Source organism: Panicum virgatum, chromosome 1K (genome assembly GCF_016808335.1).
Source record: "Panicum virgatum strain AP13 chromosome 1K, P.virgatum_v5, whole genome shotgun sequence".
NCBI classification, from domain to species: Eukaryota; Viridiplantae; Streptophyta; class Magnoliopsida; order Poales; family Poaceae; genus Panicum; species Panicum virgatum.
The window spans coordinates 33,516,722-33,534,559 of NC_053136.1; the positions used below are offsets into that span (position 1 = coordinate 33,516,722).

Here is a 17,838-nt window from a genome sequence, read left to right on the forward strand (position 1 = left end):
CAGCAAATCTCCAGGCGGACCTCCTCTTACGGCCGCGGCCCATCTCTTCATTTCGTTAGGCGGCCCAATTAAACGAGCACTTGGGCGGCGAGAGAATCAGCGAGGCAAAACCACCATCACCACAATGGCGTGGCGCTGCCTGCGGCTGCGGGCGGCGACGGGGAGCAGGGGGTGGTGGTGGGACGCGTCGCCGTGGGGGACGCCGCTGTTCGCGGCGGAGCAGCGCGCGACGCTGGTGAACGTGAAGCTGAAGTGGGTCAAGGACCGGGCGCTCGACGCCGCGGTGTCGCGGGAGCGCAACCTCCGCACTGCCCACCACCTGCTCGACCTCGTGTTCAGCCGGCCCGGCCACCGCGTCTCGCGCTCGGACCTCCTCGCCGAGAGGTCCGTTCAGAGGCTCTGTGGCTCCGCGTGCTCCGCGCTCGAGTTCCTCGGCAGGTACCACACCCTGTTCGCGCTGTCGCGCGGCGGCGTGTCGCTGACGCGCGCGGCGCTCGACCTGCGGCGGCGAGAGGTGGACTGCCTCCGCGCCATCGAGCACGACCTCGTCGCCCGCCTCCGGCGCCTCCTCATGCTCACCCTTCCCCGCTCGCTCCCGCTCCACACCATCGACCTCCTCCGCTGGGACCTCGGCCTGCCCAGCGATTACCGGGCCTCCATCCTCCGCCGCTGCCCCGAGCACTTCGCCCTTGAGCAGCTGGAGGGCGACGAGCGCGTCTGGCTACGCCTCCTCTCCTGGGACGATCTTCTCGCCGTCTCCGAGCTGGAGAAGAGTGCTGACGGCGGCGACACCACGTGCCTCCCCTTCCCGGTGAGCTTCACAAGGGGGTTTGGCCTGAGAAGCAAGTGCTTGGAGTGGCTGCGGGAGTGGCAGGCGCTGCCGTACACCAGCCCGTATGCCAATGCGTCGGGCCTCGATCGCCGCACAGACGTGTCCGAGAAGAGGAATGTGGGAGTGTTCCATGAGCTGCTGCACCTCACTGTGGCGAAGAGGACAGAGCGCCAGAATGTGAGCAACATGAGGAAGCTGCTCGGCATGCCGCAGAAGTTCACTAAGGTGTTTGAGCGCCACCCTGGCATTTTTTACCTCTCCAGGGTGCTTGGGACACAGACGGTTGTTCTCAGGGAAGCTTACGGTGGTGGAGGCCAGCTGCTTGAGAAGCACGCGCATCCGCTTGTTGCTATCAGGGAAGAGTACTCCATCTTATTGAGGGCAGCGTTGCCGCCAAGGACGAGGAGAAGAAAAAGACATGAAACTTTTGGCAAGCAGGATGAGGGATGTGTGGTGGGAGGTGATGAATTTGAACTTTCTGAGTGAATGTGCTGTGACTGCACTCGATCTCGAGTGCATTTAGATGAAGAAGAGAGTGAAACAACAGATGATTCAGCAGGTATATGCCCTGATTGCATCAACCTGGACTTGCAATATCATACTGTTTGCACCTGTTCGCCCTTATGAGTTCTCACAGCAAAACAAAAATGTGATGTATTTATCCTCTAGAATGCTAGCTTGTTTATCATTTCTGCCTTTTGTAGAATTGCAGTTTGACTTAGCTTAGTTGTTGTACAACTGCACTCCATTGTTGTTATGGACTAAGAAAATTAGAATTGTGATTCATTTGATTCAATATAGCTTGTTCAACTGACATATTCTTCATGTGCCACAAATTAGACTTCTGATTTTGTTCTTTATGCTCCAATGTACCTATGTTGCATCAATATTATATGTATGCATAATTTATGTGTTCAAATAACAGCATTTCAACTAACAGAAATTCCTCGATAAATTTCACCATTTTCCTTTCAAGCTTCTATGTATTGTTCTTCGGAGGACCTATCTCACATTGTACTGCTAATTGTTTGTCCTGTGTTATTCCCCTTTTATGGTTCCTTATTATTCAAAGGAAATTTAGTTGAATGGACACTCAATGGTTCTTTGTTCCAAACTTTCCCTTTTTAGCAATAATTTAGCCCAAAGTCAGGGGTTCTTTGCTTAGAACTCCTAGTGACCATACCAAATTTGTTAACACCAAAGACACTTAGCCACCAGATTGTTGTCGAATGCCTGTAGAATTTTAAAATGTCTAACAAAAAGACCGTCAAATTCTTAATGGAATGACATGCATGTAGGAAGGATAGGATTGGTGTAATTGATGGATTGTATTAGCCTGAGCCTTGGGGCTGAATATATAGGGGTACATGACTTGGAGGGCAAGAAGCCTCTCCTACAGATCTGGTAGGATACGGATACAATCCTAATCTACCTAATATAGAGATATCCCTAATATACTCTAACATCCCCCCGCAGTCACAGCGGGAGCGTCGCAGACGGTGAGACTGGAGAGAAGTCGATAAACTGACATCCCCCCGCAGTCACAACGGTCAGTGCGCCGCAGATGCTGTGGCTGGAGTGGAAAACCACAAGGTTGCTCAAGCAGATGATAGCCCTTTGTGTCGATGTCGAGGTAGCCGAGGTGAGGACGAGTAGCCATGGTCGATGATGCCGTACGTAGAGTAGCCGTGGTCGACGTAGCTATGTCGAGGTTGCCGAAGACAAGGTAGCCGCACATGAAGCCACGGGCGCACGAGGAGGCGCCATGGTGGTGGCGTAATGGAGAAGACGCCGGAGACGAAGATGGCGACGCGTCGAGGCAGTCGTAGAGGGAGCGATGCCGAAGTCGTAGCAGTCAGGCCATCGGGCGACACATGCCCGAGCTTGCCAGGCTCGGGAACGCATCGGGGACGATGGGCACGCACCGGTGTTGCCAATACCGAACGTGCAAGGAAGGATGCACAACCAGATGCCGTCACCGAGGGGGACCAGCAGAGAAGGCCTCCATGGCGGTCGCAGGTGCAGAAGAAGGCGAGGTAGATGATGCCAACGCCTGCTGTTGTTGGAGTAGACGAAGTAGTCGGGGACGAGATGGTGACGCTGGCGACGTGGTTGTGCTAGACGAATCGAGGAGGGGAACCCAGATTTTCCAGCACAAGGCCGAATGATCCGGTTGACGCGACGGCGGCGCTCGAAAGATACGGCGAAGAACTCGTACAGCTTGACGAAGACCATGCGCGAAGCGCGTAGCGACGAGTCGACGATGAGGTCGGGGACATGGTCGGCGGCGGTGAGGAAGCAACGGCGGAGAAGACCACGGGGTGACGCCACTGCTGCCTGAAGAGGCGAAGCAGCGACAGTCCTCCATGCTCGGTGAAGGGCGCGCTCGATGAGGACGGACGTCACGGGAGCCAGGTGGATCATGCACATCGGCTGATCAGACCGAGTAGCGTGAGGCAAGACGACGGTGGGCGAAGTCGGTGAAGGCGACGACGAGCTGGCGAAGGTCGACGTGCGGACGAGGCGGCGATGTAGGCGGCGGCGCAAACAAGCGCCCCCTAGGGTGCCGGCCATCTCGCCATGCCGCAGGGTCGGAGAGGAAGAAGAGGCCGGTGAAGTCGACGCCAACGTTGAAGTAGAGGCGCGAGGTCGACGGGCGGTGGGCGACTCAATCTCGATCAGTGATCAAGTAAAAATCAGAGAAACTAACCAAAAATAAATCAGCAGCAGCAAATCTTCGCGTAGAGCCTCTGGGTGCGCATAGCACAGGCCTCCTCCCCACTCTTATCCTCTCCCCTTCTCATCATGGTCAATGACGGACCATAGCCACGGGGCGAGAGATAGAAACAGAGGGTGAGAAAGAGGTGGCCAGGCGACGGCGATGAGGGCGGGTGGCGCGCATCCCTCCCGGTGACGGCAGGTAGCCGGAGGCGGTGGAGGATCCCCGCCAGGGACGGCAGCCGAGGATCCGGAGTGCGGCGCACGTCCTGGCCGGCAACGACGGAACCCCCCGGGATGCGGAGGAAGCCACTAGGGTAGAGGCGCGACCGGCGGGATAGAGCCGCACGGGCGCTGCAGAGGAGGCCGCCGGGTGGACGGTGCAGCCGACGCGGGATCCAGACGGGAAGCCTAGCGTGAAAGGCGACAGGTCGGAGCGGAGGTGCTGCACGAAATTCGTCAACGACGAGTTGAAGGCGCCACGCGGAGCCCCTGCTGCCACCACGGCAGCACAATGTGGGTCACGGGCGCCGCAGGGAGACTGCGACCGCCACCACGGCAGCGTGGATCGGGTCGTCGGCGGATTCCATGCGGGTGACGAGGTACGCCGATCTGCTACTGCTTGACACTCTAAGGGCGGCGGATTAACTCGATCCGCCGTGATGGAGGGTGCTGCCCCCGGCGGAGGTCATGGGCGACCTCCCCGGGGGCGCGCTAGAAGGCCGGCGAGGGGGCGCCTTGGAGGGGCGCCGTGGGAAACAGGGGGAAGGCGGCGGCGCGAGAGGAGGGGCGCCGGCGGCGCTAGGGTTAAGGCAGCGGAAGATAGCCTAGGATCTCAAACCCTAATCTCGTGATACCATGTAGGAAGGATAGGATTGGTGTAATTGATGGATTGTATTAACCTGAGCCTTGAGGCTGAATATATAGGGGTACATGACTTGGAGGGCAAGAAGCCTCTCCTACAGATCTGGTAGGATACGGATACAATCCTAATCTACCTAATATAGAGATATCCCTAATATACTCTAACAATGCAGCTCTTCTGCATGTTTGAAAAAATAAAGGAAAAAGTCTACATAACCCCCTCACCTATCGATAGTTGATTACTTAACACCCCAACCTATAAAACTAGATATTCTACACCCCAAACTTTCCAAAACCGGATAAATAACCCCCTCAAGTGGTTTTGGATGGTGGTTTTGTTTTTTTTCTTTATTTTGAATGAATCATAGAAAAATTATAGTAAATCATAAAAAAATTATAAAATGGAAAATCAAATTTTGTTGGACTCCACATACTACGCAGTGAACATATAATATGATATTTTTTAATACAATTTTTTGTTTTAGATTTTTTTTCTATTCTTTTCTATAATTAATTGAAATAATCCATAACTGCAGTTTCTATAGTTCGATTGTGGTGAAATTTTTATGATGACCTAATTTTTATATGTTTGAACTGTAGTAAAAATTTCATATTCATTGGATCATGTATTACATAGTTATATACTCCCTCCTTCCTCGTTTATAAGGCACGGTGGAACATGACACGGTCTTCCAAATGATACTTTGACTATTTATTTGTCATATATTATATCACTTATGATTATAAATTTATAATCATTGTAAACTATATTTGATCACGAATCCAATCATATAAAATTTACATTATAAAAATTAAAAATTAATAGTTAAATTATTGGTCAAAGATATAAATGTTTGAATCTTGATATGCGTGTGTGCCTTATAAACGAGGAAGGAGGGAGTAACTATGTAATACATGATCCAATGAGTATAAAATTTTTATTACAGTTCAAGCATACAATAATTAAGTCTCCATAAAAATTTCACCACAATGGAACAATAGAACTGTAGTTATGAATTATTCCAATTAATTATAGAAAAGAACAGATAAAAAATCTAAAACAAAAAAATCATATTAAAAAATACAATATTATATGTTCACTATGTACTTCTGCTAATGTGGAGTCCAACAAATTTGGATTTTCTATTTTATAATTTTTCTATGATTTATAATAATTTTTTGATGATTCATTCGAAATAAATAAAAAAGACAAAAAGACAAAACCACCATCCAAAATCGATTGAGGGGGTTATTTGTCCGGTTTTGGAAAGGTTGGGGTGTAGAATATCTGGTTTTATAGGTTGGGGTGTTAAGTAGTCAACTGCCGATAGGTGAGGGCGTTATTTAGACTTTTTCCAAAAAATAAACAATAAAGAAAGACTGTTGAATCTTGGGCAATTTGTGGGTTGTTGAATGGTTCTGCCAAAATTTGGTGGGAAAAACAATCATCTACTTTGTTTTGCAAAGATTTTGCCTTGTCTGTATTTTATAATCTTGGAAAGGCTTTTTAACAAGGGAGACCATGCAAACACCCATGAGTTATATTGACATTTTTTAAGGTTTTAAAGTTATCTGTTGGATTGTTTGCATATTAACTCCCATCACTTGTATTATAGAATTCTGCTACTGTTTGCATATTAATCCCCATCACTAGAATTCTGCTACGGATAGGTGGTTAAGGAAATGAACACCTTTTCAGTTAAAATGAAAAATGACATTCTCCGCGGAGCAATCTACCAGCAAACAAATGTCCTTTTCAGCTTTTTATGAATACTATCTGGTTTCAGTCTAATACTTCATATAGGGGCAGTGGCGGAGCTAGAAATGAGCCGTAGGGGGGGGGGGCATTTTGCTTAACTTATAAACATATATACTAGCAAGCTGTTGTAAAAAAAAATCGTCTTTCATCGTATTGGTATTGCGCAGTCCTATTTTGATGATCTTCAAGGTAGAAAAAGCACACTCAATGCTTCCTGTTGAAACTGGTAGAGTGAGAAGCAACCGAAGCAATCTATCATTCAAGTGTGCCAAAATCTTGTACTGCGAAGACATCAAAACCACTTATTCTCTTTATATTCTTACTGGAAATGAAGCAAAGAAGACAATATGCTCGGTGATTGCTCTCTGAATACTCTAACCAAGAAGGAAAATCACTGAACCAATTAAACTTGAAATGATGCTATGTGATTTCATTTGTGCCAAGGGGGGGCCACAGCCCATGTTTGCCGACATGTAGCTCCGCCGGTGTATAGGGGCATGGTGGCAATTGTCCCAATGCTTTAACAAATCGTACAGTTATGCTTAATTGAAAGAACTTACTAAACCTAGTGTTTGATTTCATGATCCAACAAAAAGTAAGAATTCTTATGGGAAAAGATTGGAGAGGATTGAAAGGGAAACATCAGGTTGCTAAAATGAATTATTTCTTCCCTGCAGGCTACATGAGTTAAAAAAGGATCTCATGGCCACGTTGGCACTTTAATAGCCTCGGCCAGTGAAGAATTTTTTGTCCTTGGTTATTAATAATAATGAGCATCTCTTATGATTACATTGAAAGCAGTTGGCGACTGCTTTGGATGATGATTGATGCTTGTTTTATTCAGTCCATCCTCATGAGTTGATTATTATCACCCAATCAGCCACTTTCAGAATCAGAAGCATGTAGTTGTGAGCTATAGGGCTTTGGCAGCATCAATGCAAGCACTATTTACTGTGCATTTTATATCGGTTGCTCCTAATCTCACTATCTCCTCAAAGATGTTCTGCTAATGACTCAGTGGCTGGACATGAACTACGCCTGAAGGATAGGAATCTTTTGTTTTTATTCAGTGGTTGGTACTAATAGGTGACCTCAGTGTTTGCACTTGCTGAATGTCTTATCAGAAAACGAATAGAATAGAAGTTTCACCAACTAAGCATGGAATTTTGGCAACCTTTGTTCATGGAACAGTAGCTTGGCATATCTGGATGCAGAGAAAATGTATCATTTTTTTTCAGAATTAGAGACCAAGTTTTGTAGCTTCAAGAAAAGGTTTCACTGATGAAGTCTATATGCAGCTCAATAGAATCAAAGGAGAAGCAAGACCTGTTATAGCTTGGCTAGTTTCATACTCCTGATCATTGTCGAGGGGCTCTCTTGTGCTCTTAGTTTTTGCCCCTCATTTGTATGTACAAAAGTAGGGATTTCCACTGTATTTTCCTCAAAAAAAAATTGTGGCAACCAGACACTTGACTGGCTTTTTATTGTGAGAGATTATGTAGCATAAGAATCAGAAGAATTTCTTTACAGTACTGCAATTTTTATGGAATTTCCACATGGTAAGAATGGAAAACAAATTGTTGATATCTCTATGAGGACGCACAAAGTTATTTATGAGCATCTATCAGGGTCTTTGATTATCCCATATTAACTTTGCGTGTTACTTCAGATGATTATCAGGTTTACTTAAACACTTCAGTGATCTCCATGATTAATACATGTTGTGAATTCATGGTCCATCTTCCAGCCTAATTAAAAACCAAGTATGTTTTCATTTTTCTCATTTCCTGTGTTTCATCTTTCTTTCAAACTGCTGTGGAAACGTGGTCGCCCTATGTGAGATCTAAATGGACTTATCGAAAGAGTTTTGTATAAATGTTCAACCATGTAAAGTGAATTTCAGTCATTTTCATCTGCCTTAGTCTGTCACACACCAAGTATTGCTGCATTTGGTATAACTGGAAACAGATGTAATTCACTACTTTTCATGTTTTGCAGGTTAGATTATTTGTCAGTTTCATATTAACAAAACGTCGTAAGCCTCTATTGGTTTGATAATTGACATATGAGCAGGCCAACTCAACATTTTGAAGGTGAGATTCATTTTTACCGTACTCAAAATACTCCTTTTCACTGCTTGCAGGATGATAAATCATAAGAGAATTAAGATAATATTGTCAGTAACAGTAACACATCCAACATAGAGCCTGAATGGTACAGGTAATGCCGCAAGTACTGCCTAAGTGTATAGTCATTACTTTTATTTTTATCTGAATCAGGGAGAATCAGCATGCGTGTGATGCTTATTCTTTTTCCATTTTCCATTTCAGTATGTATCAAGCTTGCTACAGGCATGAGTGTGAACTGCGTGAATCAACTCATCAAATATCTCCTTCACGTCACACTTGCATCATATTTTAAGACATTCAACAGAAAACATAATTGATTCCCATCATATAAATACGTTCAACAGGCTGTGCCATTCTCTTTTTTAAAAAAAAAAAATAAAGCAAACAGGCTGTGCGCCTGTGCCATTCTCTTTCTTGATTTGTGATAGAATTGCTAGTCTGAATCTCACCTGTTGGTATTTGAACAACAGCTCCCTGAACTTGTTTGCATGGTTCATCTCTTTAAATTTGAAGTAACTTAATCTAATAGAAATCATATCGACCGAGGAATACATTCTTGTAAGATTGCTACACTCAAGTTTGAAAACACCAACACTGTCTGCTCGTTGCTTCTGTTTTTCCTTGACCTTAGCACAAGTTTGAGTCTTAGCTTTAATCTGCGCAGGAGTTGGTAGCAAGAATAGCGATCATGGACAGGTTTTGCATTTGTCTTGTGTGTTTGCCTACTAAGCAAGCAATTAGTAGCATGGCACTCTGAAAATGCACAAATCATAATTTTGGGGAGGAAAACTGTGGAAAAAGATAATAGATCCACAGCCTCTTAGATGCACGCCAAGTGTTTGTTTTTGCTTTTATTTTTTTCTTACTAGGACTGTAGGACGGATCAATATCACTCACTACGTACGGGGTGCCATATTTGTTAAACCTGGCCATGTCAAGGGCTCAAGGCCTGACAAAGGGTATGCGGAAAACCATACTAAAGTATTTGAAACCGGCTTAAATAGGCCAAGGTGAAAGATAGGCAGTTTAAAAGTTTGAGTCTGAAACTAATGAATTATAGAGTAGTATGTTTTTCATATTATGGAGCAATACTTTCAAGCCCCTGCAATTTGGTAAACATTGCAGCAGCTGATGTAGGTGCTGTGCTTGATTTGCTAGCAGCAAACTAATTTCCATTCAACTCGTGACTTTGTAGTGATGAGATTTACTATCTACTCTGCTGTTGGAGATGTCGGTTTGTGGCCAGGTCATGCCAAGAAGGCGCTGTTGAAGCACAGAACTGGAAGAAAAGGGAATAAAACGCATTATTAGCACCCCGCTGTATAAAGTGTGCAACACAATGTTGAGCTTTCTTCTGAGCATCTGCTGGTAAGCAAAGTTTGGTCCTGTGCTTGCTGTTGAAACTTTTCGGCGAGAAGAAAGTGTGCGGAGACATCAGACATGGGCGGCTGTGCCGCGGCTTCGCTGCCAGCTGGGATGGTGAGATTTGCAGCCAAAGCATCAACATCAATGCTACCAGGTACCCACACACAGACACCTGTAAATACTAACCTGCATGGCTACGCCAGCAGCTACAGCCTGCACCCATCTTGATCTGCTCCACCCCATTGCAATGGAACAGTGACACAGGCTGCGCCGGTGCCGGAGGGACGGAGTGGCGGGGACCATTCCTTGGTCAATACACTCGCGCCAATAAATACGGCCGTTGCATGTGAGCCCACTGGCCGGGGGAATCCTTGGGCGCCTGTGCTTGTCTTATGGTAAAGACCCGGCGGGGGTGAACATTTAACAAGGCCGGTAAGCTGATGGCCGCTCGTGCCGTCCATGTTCTCCTGCGACGGTGCCTTGATTAGCGTTTGATCTGCCTGGCTAACCGAATCCGTAATGCGTCCAGGTGAGGCTTCCCCTGCCGCGCTCCAGCTCCGCTCGAGGCGGCGGTCGCTGCTGTCCGTGCAGCCTCTGGGTTTGCCGGTTTGACGTACCAGCGGGTACATCCACGGAGCACTGCTCGCGTGCGTGGCGAACGGAACCAGGAGCGTACGTACACTGTGCTGTGCCCTGGCCGGGCCGTCTCTCGTCCTTCCGGTTCCGGGCAGGGGGCTCCAGGATGAAAACAACCGTCTTCTTTTGTCTGTCCTTGTCGTCAGTGGCGGAGCGCTGTGGAGGCGAAATTGGGCCTTGGCCCCCTCTTGGCCCAGGAAAAACAATGAGCCGTCCGGCATGAACTTCTAGCGCGCATCTTTCGGCAGCTTGCCTTTTTTCTTCTTCCTCGAGAGCTCCTTCCAGAGGCTGTTCAGGTAGCCGCTGTACTTGTTCAAGAGGCAGTTCTTCAGCTCTTGTCTTCCGTGCTCGGCCACTGTAGCATTACCCCTTAGATTCAATGCTAGCTCCGCCACTGCTTGTCGTCTCTATTGCACGTCGTTGCTCTCTTCACCAGAAGATGAAGACGGATAAACTGCACGCGGATCGCGGAGCCAAGACAAACTCTTGTGTACAAATGGTCGTGCAGGGGCAAGTGGACGGACGGACGGGCAGGGGTGAGTGGGCGGCGTGCCGATTGATGGTCGCGCCCGCGACCAGCTGCCGCCCCCGTCGCCGGCACCGAGACATGCCGCGTGCGTGCGTGCGCCCGCCCAAGCTATATTCTACTAGTACAACCAGCGGTGGCGGCGGCCGTGGGCTGGATGAGCGGAGGACGATGGTGGCATGGCCGCATGGGAACGGATGCTGAACCCGGCGAATGATTGGTCCCGTGCGTGATCTTCTTCTGAAGCGGCTCGGAATGATTGGTGTGCCCGTGCCGGACGTCCTGAAGATGTTTGCTGCCGCGCTGCCTGCTGGTGTACCGGAGTCTGGAGGGTGGCCGCGCTGGAGGTCCCGTCTGATCGTGCGTGCCGAGTGGTGGCTGGTGGGTGGGCGGCAGGACGAGACGGGGTGATGGTTGACGACGGACGGGGGGCGCACTGTTGGCGAGTCAAAGATCCGGGCTTGTCCAGTCCAGTCCGCGGCCTTGTGCTGCCGCTATGTGACAAGCGTAGTCCAGCCTTGGTCGCCTGGAAAACTCGGAATTCCGGGACGGTGATGAGCGGTGAGTTCGCTTCCCCATTTCCAAGCCGCGCCGCCGCCTTGTCCTGCTGCTGTCGACCTTGTCCGCCGGACGGGAATCTCGCCAGGAGGATTCGCCCGTTCTGGGGCTCCGGCTCCAGCGGCGGCTCGCCGTACCTGCGCTGCGCATCGGCACCAGCCGCGCGGGCTGAAGGGGCTTTTTTTTCGGCTGGTCCAGGTCGTTGCTTCCTCCACCTGGAACCGAACCATGCATGCGCGCGCGCAGCTCGCTTGGACTCGTTGGACCTCGCCTGGTTCCGGCGATGCCCGGCGATCAATTGCGAGCTCGCGCATCTCTCGTAAGACTGTATCCAATGGTACCCTCTAAAATTCACCCCCTAAAAGAAATATTTTCCTCCCTCTAAACAGATTCCGCACTCTATATCAAAATCCTCTCCAATAATACACTCCATACCACACCCCCTATACCCCACCATCCAATATTTTATATTTTCTTCTCCAACTAACTCCAACTACCTATTTCCTTCTAATTACCTCTCCCCTCAAAACTAAAATAACTTGTTATTAATCAAAATCTGGACTCTATCTCTCCTCCACTCGACGGTCCCACACACGGGTAGAGGCCGGCCGTACGCCCCCTACCTGTGGCGGACCTCTCTCCTCCCTCCAAAATGGAGGCCTGTGTAGGGGGCTCCATTGGAGCACATACAGGCGTCCCCGTCCTCCATCTCGGGGTAGGGGGCGGGATGGAGGGCGCCGCTGGAGACAGTCTAACTGATCATGTGCCCGCTGCCAAGCCGCAAGTTAGCAGCATTCATAGCGCCCCGCGGGGCATAACTGCCCTGTCCGCGTCGCGTTGCTCCACCCAGGCAACCACGCGATGACACGATCGTTTCTCGGATCCCGTCTGCAGTCGCGATTGCTCGCAGCGCGGCCGGTCACCGGCGGCGCGCTGCAGGCCAGCCAAAACACGACGCAGTGGCGGCGGCCGACGGCACGAGCTCCCATTCCATTCCAACGGGAAAAGGAAAAGAATAGAAGGGGCGGACGGTAGCGCCCCGCCCGCCGCATGTGCGTTTCCGGTGGGGGAGCCTCGGCCGCCGCTGGGGCCGGGCGCGGCGCCGTAGCCGCCGCTGCGTCACGTGGCCCACGCCGCCAACCGCTTCGCACGCGGCCGTGCCTGTACCGGGGACAAGGGACGGCCGGGGCCGCTGAATGAATTGCACCGGCAACGCCACAGGCCACCGGCGACGCGTCGCGATCCCGATCCTGCCTTGCGCAGCGCAGGGGCGTCCGGGGAATCGGAGAGAGTCGCCGGGCTGGCGGGTGGCGAGACGGGACAAGATCCGGGTGGTCGGGGTCTAGGGGCCCCGGCGCCTTTTTCTCCTGAAATGACCAGTCATGCATGCCACGCACGCACCACGACGAAGGCCCTCACGCTTTCACGCACAGGCTGCGACCAATTTGACCCTGCACGTACCGCACGGGTAACGGATCCGACCCCTGGGTCGGAGTCGGACCGGACGGAGTCGACAGGACAGGAGGAGACCGCGCCAAGAGGAAGCCGATGCGGCCTCGTCATAAAAGGGGCCCGGCCGGCCATCTCTCGAGACCGCCCTCCTCTCCTGTGCCCCAAAGCTCGGGCTGGCAAAAAAAACCCGAGAACCGAGAACCGAACCGAAGTTACCGAGAACTAATACCGAAGGAACCGGAACCGAAGAAGTTCGGTTCCTGTTCGGTTCCATGATCTAAGGAACCGAAGTTCCTCGGGATATTTGGTACTTGGGCTCGGTTCTCCCGAAGAACCGAAATTCAGCCCATTAGGCCCAATGTAAATTCGGCCCAAGTAAAAACCCTAATATCATCCGTTCCCCAGTTCCCAACCCTAACATCACGCACGCGACTCATCCCAGGCTCCCAGCTCCTCCCAGGCGCAGCGCAGGCAGCCAGGCGTACACCCACAGCGGCGGCGCCCCACCTGACCTCCCCCCTCGCCCCCAACCCCCGTCCAGCGTCCGCGGTCGGCCACGGGCCACCCACCGCGACGGGCCGGACTGAGACCCTGCGCACTAGGCGACCGAGCGAGCGCCCGCCGACGCCAGGCCCCGCAAGACCGCCAGCGCGGCAGCGCCCGCCCCAGTGCCCCGGCGACTCCGCAGTCCCGCGCGCCGCCGCACGGGAGGACAGATCGGCGCTCCGCAGGTGCGTCTCCTTCCACGGCGTGCGGATCTGACTGGCTACTTTATCCTGCACTCAGTGGTGATTTTAGGGTAGTAATTTTGGGTACTTTGTGTAAGTGGTCGTGGGGTGGAGAAACCTTTACCAGTTTAGTTCATTAACTTCCGTTTGTTCCTTCTCCAGCAGACTATGTGCCTGTAATACAGAAGAGTTGGCCAAACTAGAAGAAGGTAGCTCTATTTTACCATTTGTTTTCTGTTTTCAATTTTCAACAATTATTCAAGAATTTTTCAACAAGAAGGTATCCTTTGTTTGTTGTTTTCTATTTGTAGAAATTATTGAAGAATTCAAGGACAAGGCCATTGTTGATGCACATGCTGCGCCGTCACAAATCCAAGGCAGCAAAAAAAAAGATAGTTACATCCACCAACATCAGCTCACAGCCAAGCAAAAGCTCCAAGAACAAGAGCTTATCTAAAGATAAATTACCATGTGAGTTAAATAAATGTATATCATTTCTTCGATTCATATACTCATCATCAATTCTATTTTTTCTTACTCGTTTCAGTTTGCAAATAATATTTCAGCTTGTGATTGTGAAGGACTGAACTACTAAAGTCTAAAAGTGCTGGTGCTTGGTGCTTGCTGTTGCCTGTTGGTCTTTCCGTCTTGGTGCTGACTGCTGAGCTACTGAGTTGGAGACTTGAATTCTATGTAATGCTTGATTGCTTGCTACTGAGTTGGTCATTTGATTTTGAGACAACAAAAACATCTATGTGTTGTACTGTAATGTTTGCTGCTACTATAATGTTACCGTTGCTTTTGCTTGTTTGAATTGATGTAATGCTGCAACTATAATGCTACTGTTGCTTGTTTGAATTGATGTTTGGATTGGTGCTAAAATTAGAGAAGGTGCTGTCAAAATTTGCTATTGAATGAGCTGTTTTTATGCATCTTAAAACTTCGGTTCCTTTGGTAAGTACCGGAACCGAACCGAACTACTCGAAACCGAAATTGCTCGGTTTCTGCTTCTAAAAAAACGATCGGTACCTACTATCTAGAAACCGAAGTTCTGATCGGTTCCTCCCGAATGCCCAGCCCGACCCAAAGCTGCTCGCCTCTCGGCGCCACCGCTGATCGCACTCCCAGCACGCTCTCTCCCCCGCGCCTCGGAACAGTTGTCCCTCCCCCATGTCGTCGTCGCGTCGCTGTCGCGTTGCTGCAGGGGAGCACCGGCCGGCACAGTGCCAGTGCGGCCGGCCGGCCGCGCCGCTGCCACTGCGGCCGGCCGCGCCGCTGCTCAGCTCTCTCTGCTCGCCCGATGGGTGGGACACGAGCCCCGACCACGAGTCCACGACGCGTAGCTTTCGCGCCGCACCGGGCTTCTCCCTCCACCCCCACACGCGAAAGGGGCCTCCATTGCTTCGCGAGTGCCTTTGTGTTACGGCGACTGCTGACCTCTCAGTCACCGGGCCGCTGACGGAGGTGTTGCGATCGCAATGCAATTCAAAAGAAAAAAAAAATGGCCGATGACATGGCGTGGTTCGTTCGGCGCAGCGGCAGAGATACACGGTGCGTGCTATAACGGAGACGGCGGACTCGTGCTAGTGGTCACGGGCAGCGCTGCGCCGCAGCAGCCAGCCAAGAGTGTTTTATTGCGAGGGCTGGCTGGACGGCTAGTGGAGCGAGCGTGGTCAAACTGTGCTTGTACTTGCAGGTGGTAGGGATGTGGCTGCCCGCCTACTGCCTGGCTGGCTCCTGCCCTGCCAACCTACTCAACTGACAAAATGGTGGTCACTCTGGCAGTAACAATCCTTGTCACCTTCTCCTCCGCCCTCCACAGCTCAACGCATCCCCCAACTACCCGAATGCGTCGTCGTTATGGCGACGAACGTCACTGTGTTCCGGATCCGGATGCATTGCATCAAATGAGCGGAACTAGAATGTGACAGTTTTTGTTCAGCAGATGATGGAGTTTTGGATCGGATTAAACGGAAGGACCGTTGAAACGAACGGTGGTTCCACAGATCACAAGTTCTGGTGCTCCATTGTTAGTCTGAGCACGACCCACATGAACAGACAGGGCGTCAGGACTAGGAGCACGATCAAACCCAAAATCCACAGCACATTTTTTCAACTTATGAGCGGTTTGTTGTTCAAATTACACACGCACACACAGGGGAGCGGCAGCGAGGATGGGATGTATACGCGGCGATCCAAGATGAGCCGGCGGCGGCGGTTCGAGAAAGGAAGGGTGGAGATTAACCGACCATGCAGCTTCGAAATTCAATTCGCGGCCGTCTCCGTCGCCATCGGAGCTGCTGCTGCTGGTGCTGGTGCCTCCGAGGACGGTGGCGTCGGGGACGATATGGACAATGCCGACGCCGAGGTGGCGCCGTTGCTGGTCACGTGGCTGGGCGGCACGACGGTGATGGTCTTGGTGGAGGTGGCGCTCGTCGTCGGCCGCAGCGCCCTCATGGGGCTCGCCAGCGCCCACGCCCAGCTCCGGTGGCTCCGGCCGCCGGGCTTCCTCGCGCCGCTGCCGGCGCCGCCGGTCGCGCCCTCGGCCGCGGAGAGCCAGTAGGAGGACGACGCGGGGCCCAGGCCGCCGAAGAACCCCGCGCACTTGATCCGGTGCTGGTGCGCGTACACGTCGTCGTCTTCGTCGTCGTCGTCGTCCGCGCCGGCGCCGCCGAGGTGGCCGAGCGCTCCGCCGCCGCCGCGCATCTTGTGGGACTTTGGCTCGCGGTGCGACTCGACGCGCCGGAGCGTGCAGTCGCCGAAGCCGTTGGAGAGGCGCTCCAGGAAGTCGCCGGAGAAGCTGCGGCTGCCGCAGCCCACGGAGCGCGAGCGCGCCACCTTCCGGCCGAAGGACGAGGACGACGACACCTGGCTCTGGCTGGGGCTCTCCGGCTCGCCGATGGCCTCCAGCGTCCGCCCCAGGGTGGCGGACGCCGCCGCCCCGCCGCGCGGCTGCTGGTCCTGCGCGCCCGCGTTCGCCCTGGACGCCCACGCCGCCGACGCCACGGACACCGACTTGCGCCTCTCGGCGGCGCCGGCGGCGTACGGCGCGGCGGCCTGGTGCGCGTACGCGGAGGAGGACGAGAGGTAGAGGAAGGACCAGAAGCTCTTCTTGCGCGGGCTCTCGGCCGCCAGCGACGACGCCGACGAGTAGGGGAACTGCTCCTCGGGCCTGGGCGCCACGGACTTGCTCCGCTTGAGCCCGCCTCCTCCCGCGGACAGCGCCGCGGATGCCGAGGAGGAGGACGAGGAGGAGGAGGGCGTCTTCTTCCGGTGGAAAGCCATGAACTTGCGCGAGGCGGCGGCGGGCGGGCGGAGCGGCGGCGGGGGCTCGGGCGCGCGGCGGAAGGAGGGCGGCGACGACGGGGAGCCCGAGGGCGGCGGGTGGCCGCCGAGCGGGAAGAAGGGGCTGGACTTGGAGGAGGAGACGAGGCGGCCCAGCTTCTCCTGCAGGCAGAAGGCGCATATCCCCCCGCCGGCGACGGCCGCCGCCGCCGCGGCGCTGCCGGGGCGGTAGGGGTGCTCGCTGCAGTACTGGACGCCGTCCAGCGCCGCCGCCCCGGCCTGGCCGTCGTCCTGGTCCGCCGCCGCCGCGTCCGCCGCGTGCTTCTCCCCCATCCTTGCTCTGCTGCTGCTTCCGTGGACGCAGGAGGATGTTGTTCCTCTGGCGCGCGGCCGCTTCCGTGGACGCAGGAGGATCTAGCCTCCGGCTACAGCGCGGCCATGCGCGGCACAGAGAAGCTAGCCGGTGGCGGCGAGCTGGACGAGACGAGACGATTGATGATCCCCCGGCATTAACCGGTGGATCTTCCCTGGCGCTGGATGTGACTGATTTGCCTCCACCACCGGGCGCGCACCCCTGATTCCCTACGCTGCTTGTACTCGAGACCACAGAGAGAGAGAGGAAGAGCAGCTGTTACCAGACCCTCACTGCAGCCTGCAGGATAGAGAGTCAGAGAGAGAGAGGGGGGAGGACGAGAGGAGGTTGTGGCGTGGTGCGGTGTGGGTCTCGCTTCCGAGGGCTTTCTCCAACGGTCCCCGTCCAACCCACCCTAAACATACTTTCTACTATATTTTACTATTTTTCTTCAAAAAATTTCCCCCCTATAAATCCTCCTCTCCAACCATCCCCCAATCCATTCCCCATATACACTATACCCCATTCATTAACCATTTATTTATCATTTTTAAATTAAAAAAATCATACCGTATTTATACTACCATAATACATATTATTATTATGTTACGGAACACAAATAAATTTTTTATCA

At 52.2% G+C, this 17,838-nt stretch overlaps 2 protein-coding genes and 1 long non-coding RNA gene across 3 annotated transcripts; 2 read left to right on the forward strand and 1 right to left on the reverse strand.

Moving 5' to 3' along the window:
* The first annotated feature begins 8 nt into the window (after positions 1-8).
* LOC120703342 (protein WHAT'S THIS FACTOR 9, mitochondrial-like) lies at positions 9-1,648 on the forward strand. Its single transcript, XM_039987386.1, has one exon. It carries the CDS (start codon positions 125-127, stop codon positions 1,316-1,318), a length of 1,194 nt encoding a protein of 397 aa, XP_039843320.1. The 5' UTR covers positions 9-124; the 3' UTR covers positions 1,319-1,648.
* Positions 1,649-5,777: 4,129 nt separating this feature from the next.
* On the forward strand, positions 5,778-10,632 carry LOC120703358. The gene is made up of 5 exons (XR_005686914.1): positions 5,778-7,936; positions 8,172-8,393; positions 8,504-9,821; positions 9,932-10,099; positions 10,197-10,632. It is a non-coding gene; the product is annotated as an uncharacterized LOC120703358 (long non-coding RNA).
* A 4,901-nt stretch (positions 10,633-15,533) lies between these two features.
* Positions 15,534-17,568, reverse strand: LOC120703366 (nucleoprotein TPR-like). The gene has a single exon (XM_039987413.1). It carries the CDS (start codon positions 17,183-17,185, stop codon positions 15,833-15,835), a length of 1,353 nt encoding a protein of 450 aa, XP_039843347.1. The 5' UTR covers positions 17,186-17,568; the 3' UTR covers positions 15,534-15,832.
* Between the last annotated feature and the right edge of the window lie 270 nt (positions 17,569-17,838).

Coding starts and splice junctions, on each gene's coding strand:
- LOC120703342 (XM_039987386.1), top strand. CDS start 125: ATGGCGTGGCGCTGCCTGCGGCTGCGGGCGGCGACGGGGAGCAGGGGG.
- LOC120703366 (XM_039987413.1), bottom strand. CDS start 17,185: ATGGGGGAGAAGCACGCGGCGGACGCGGCGGCGGCGGACCAGGACGAC.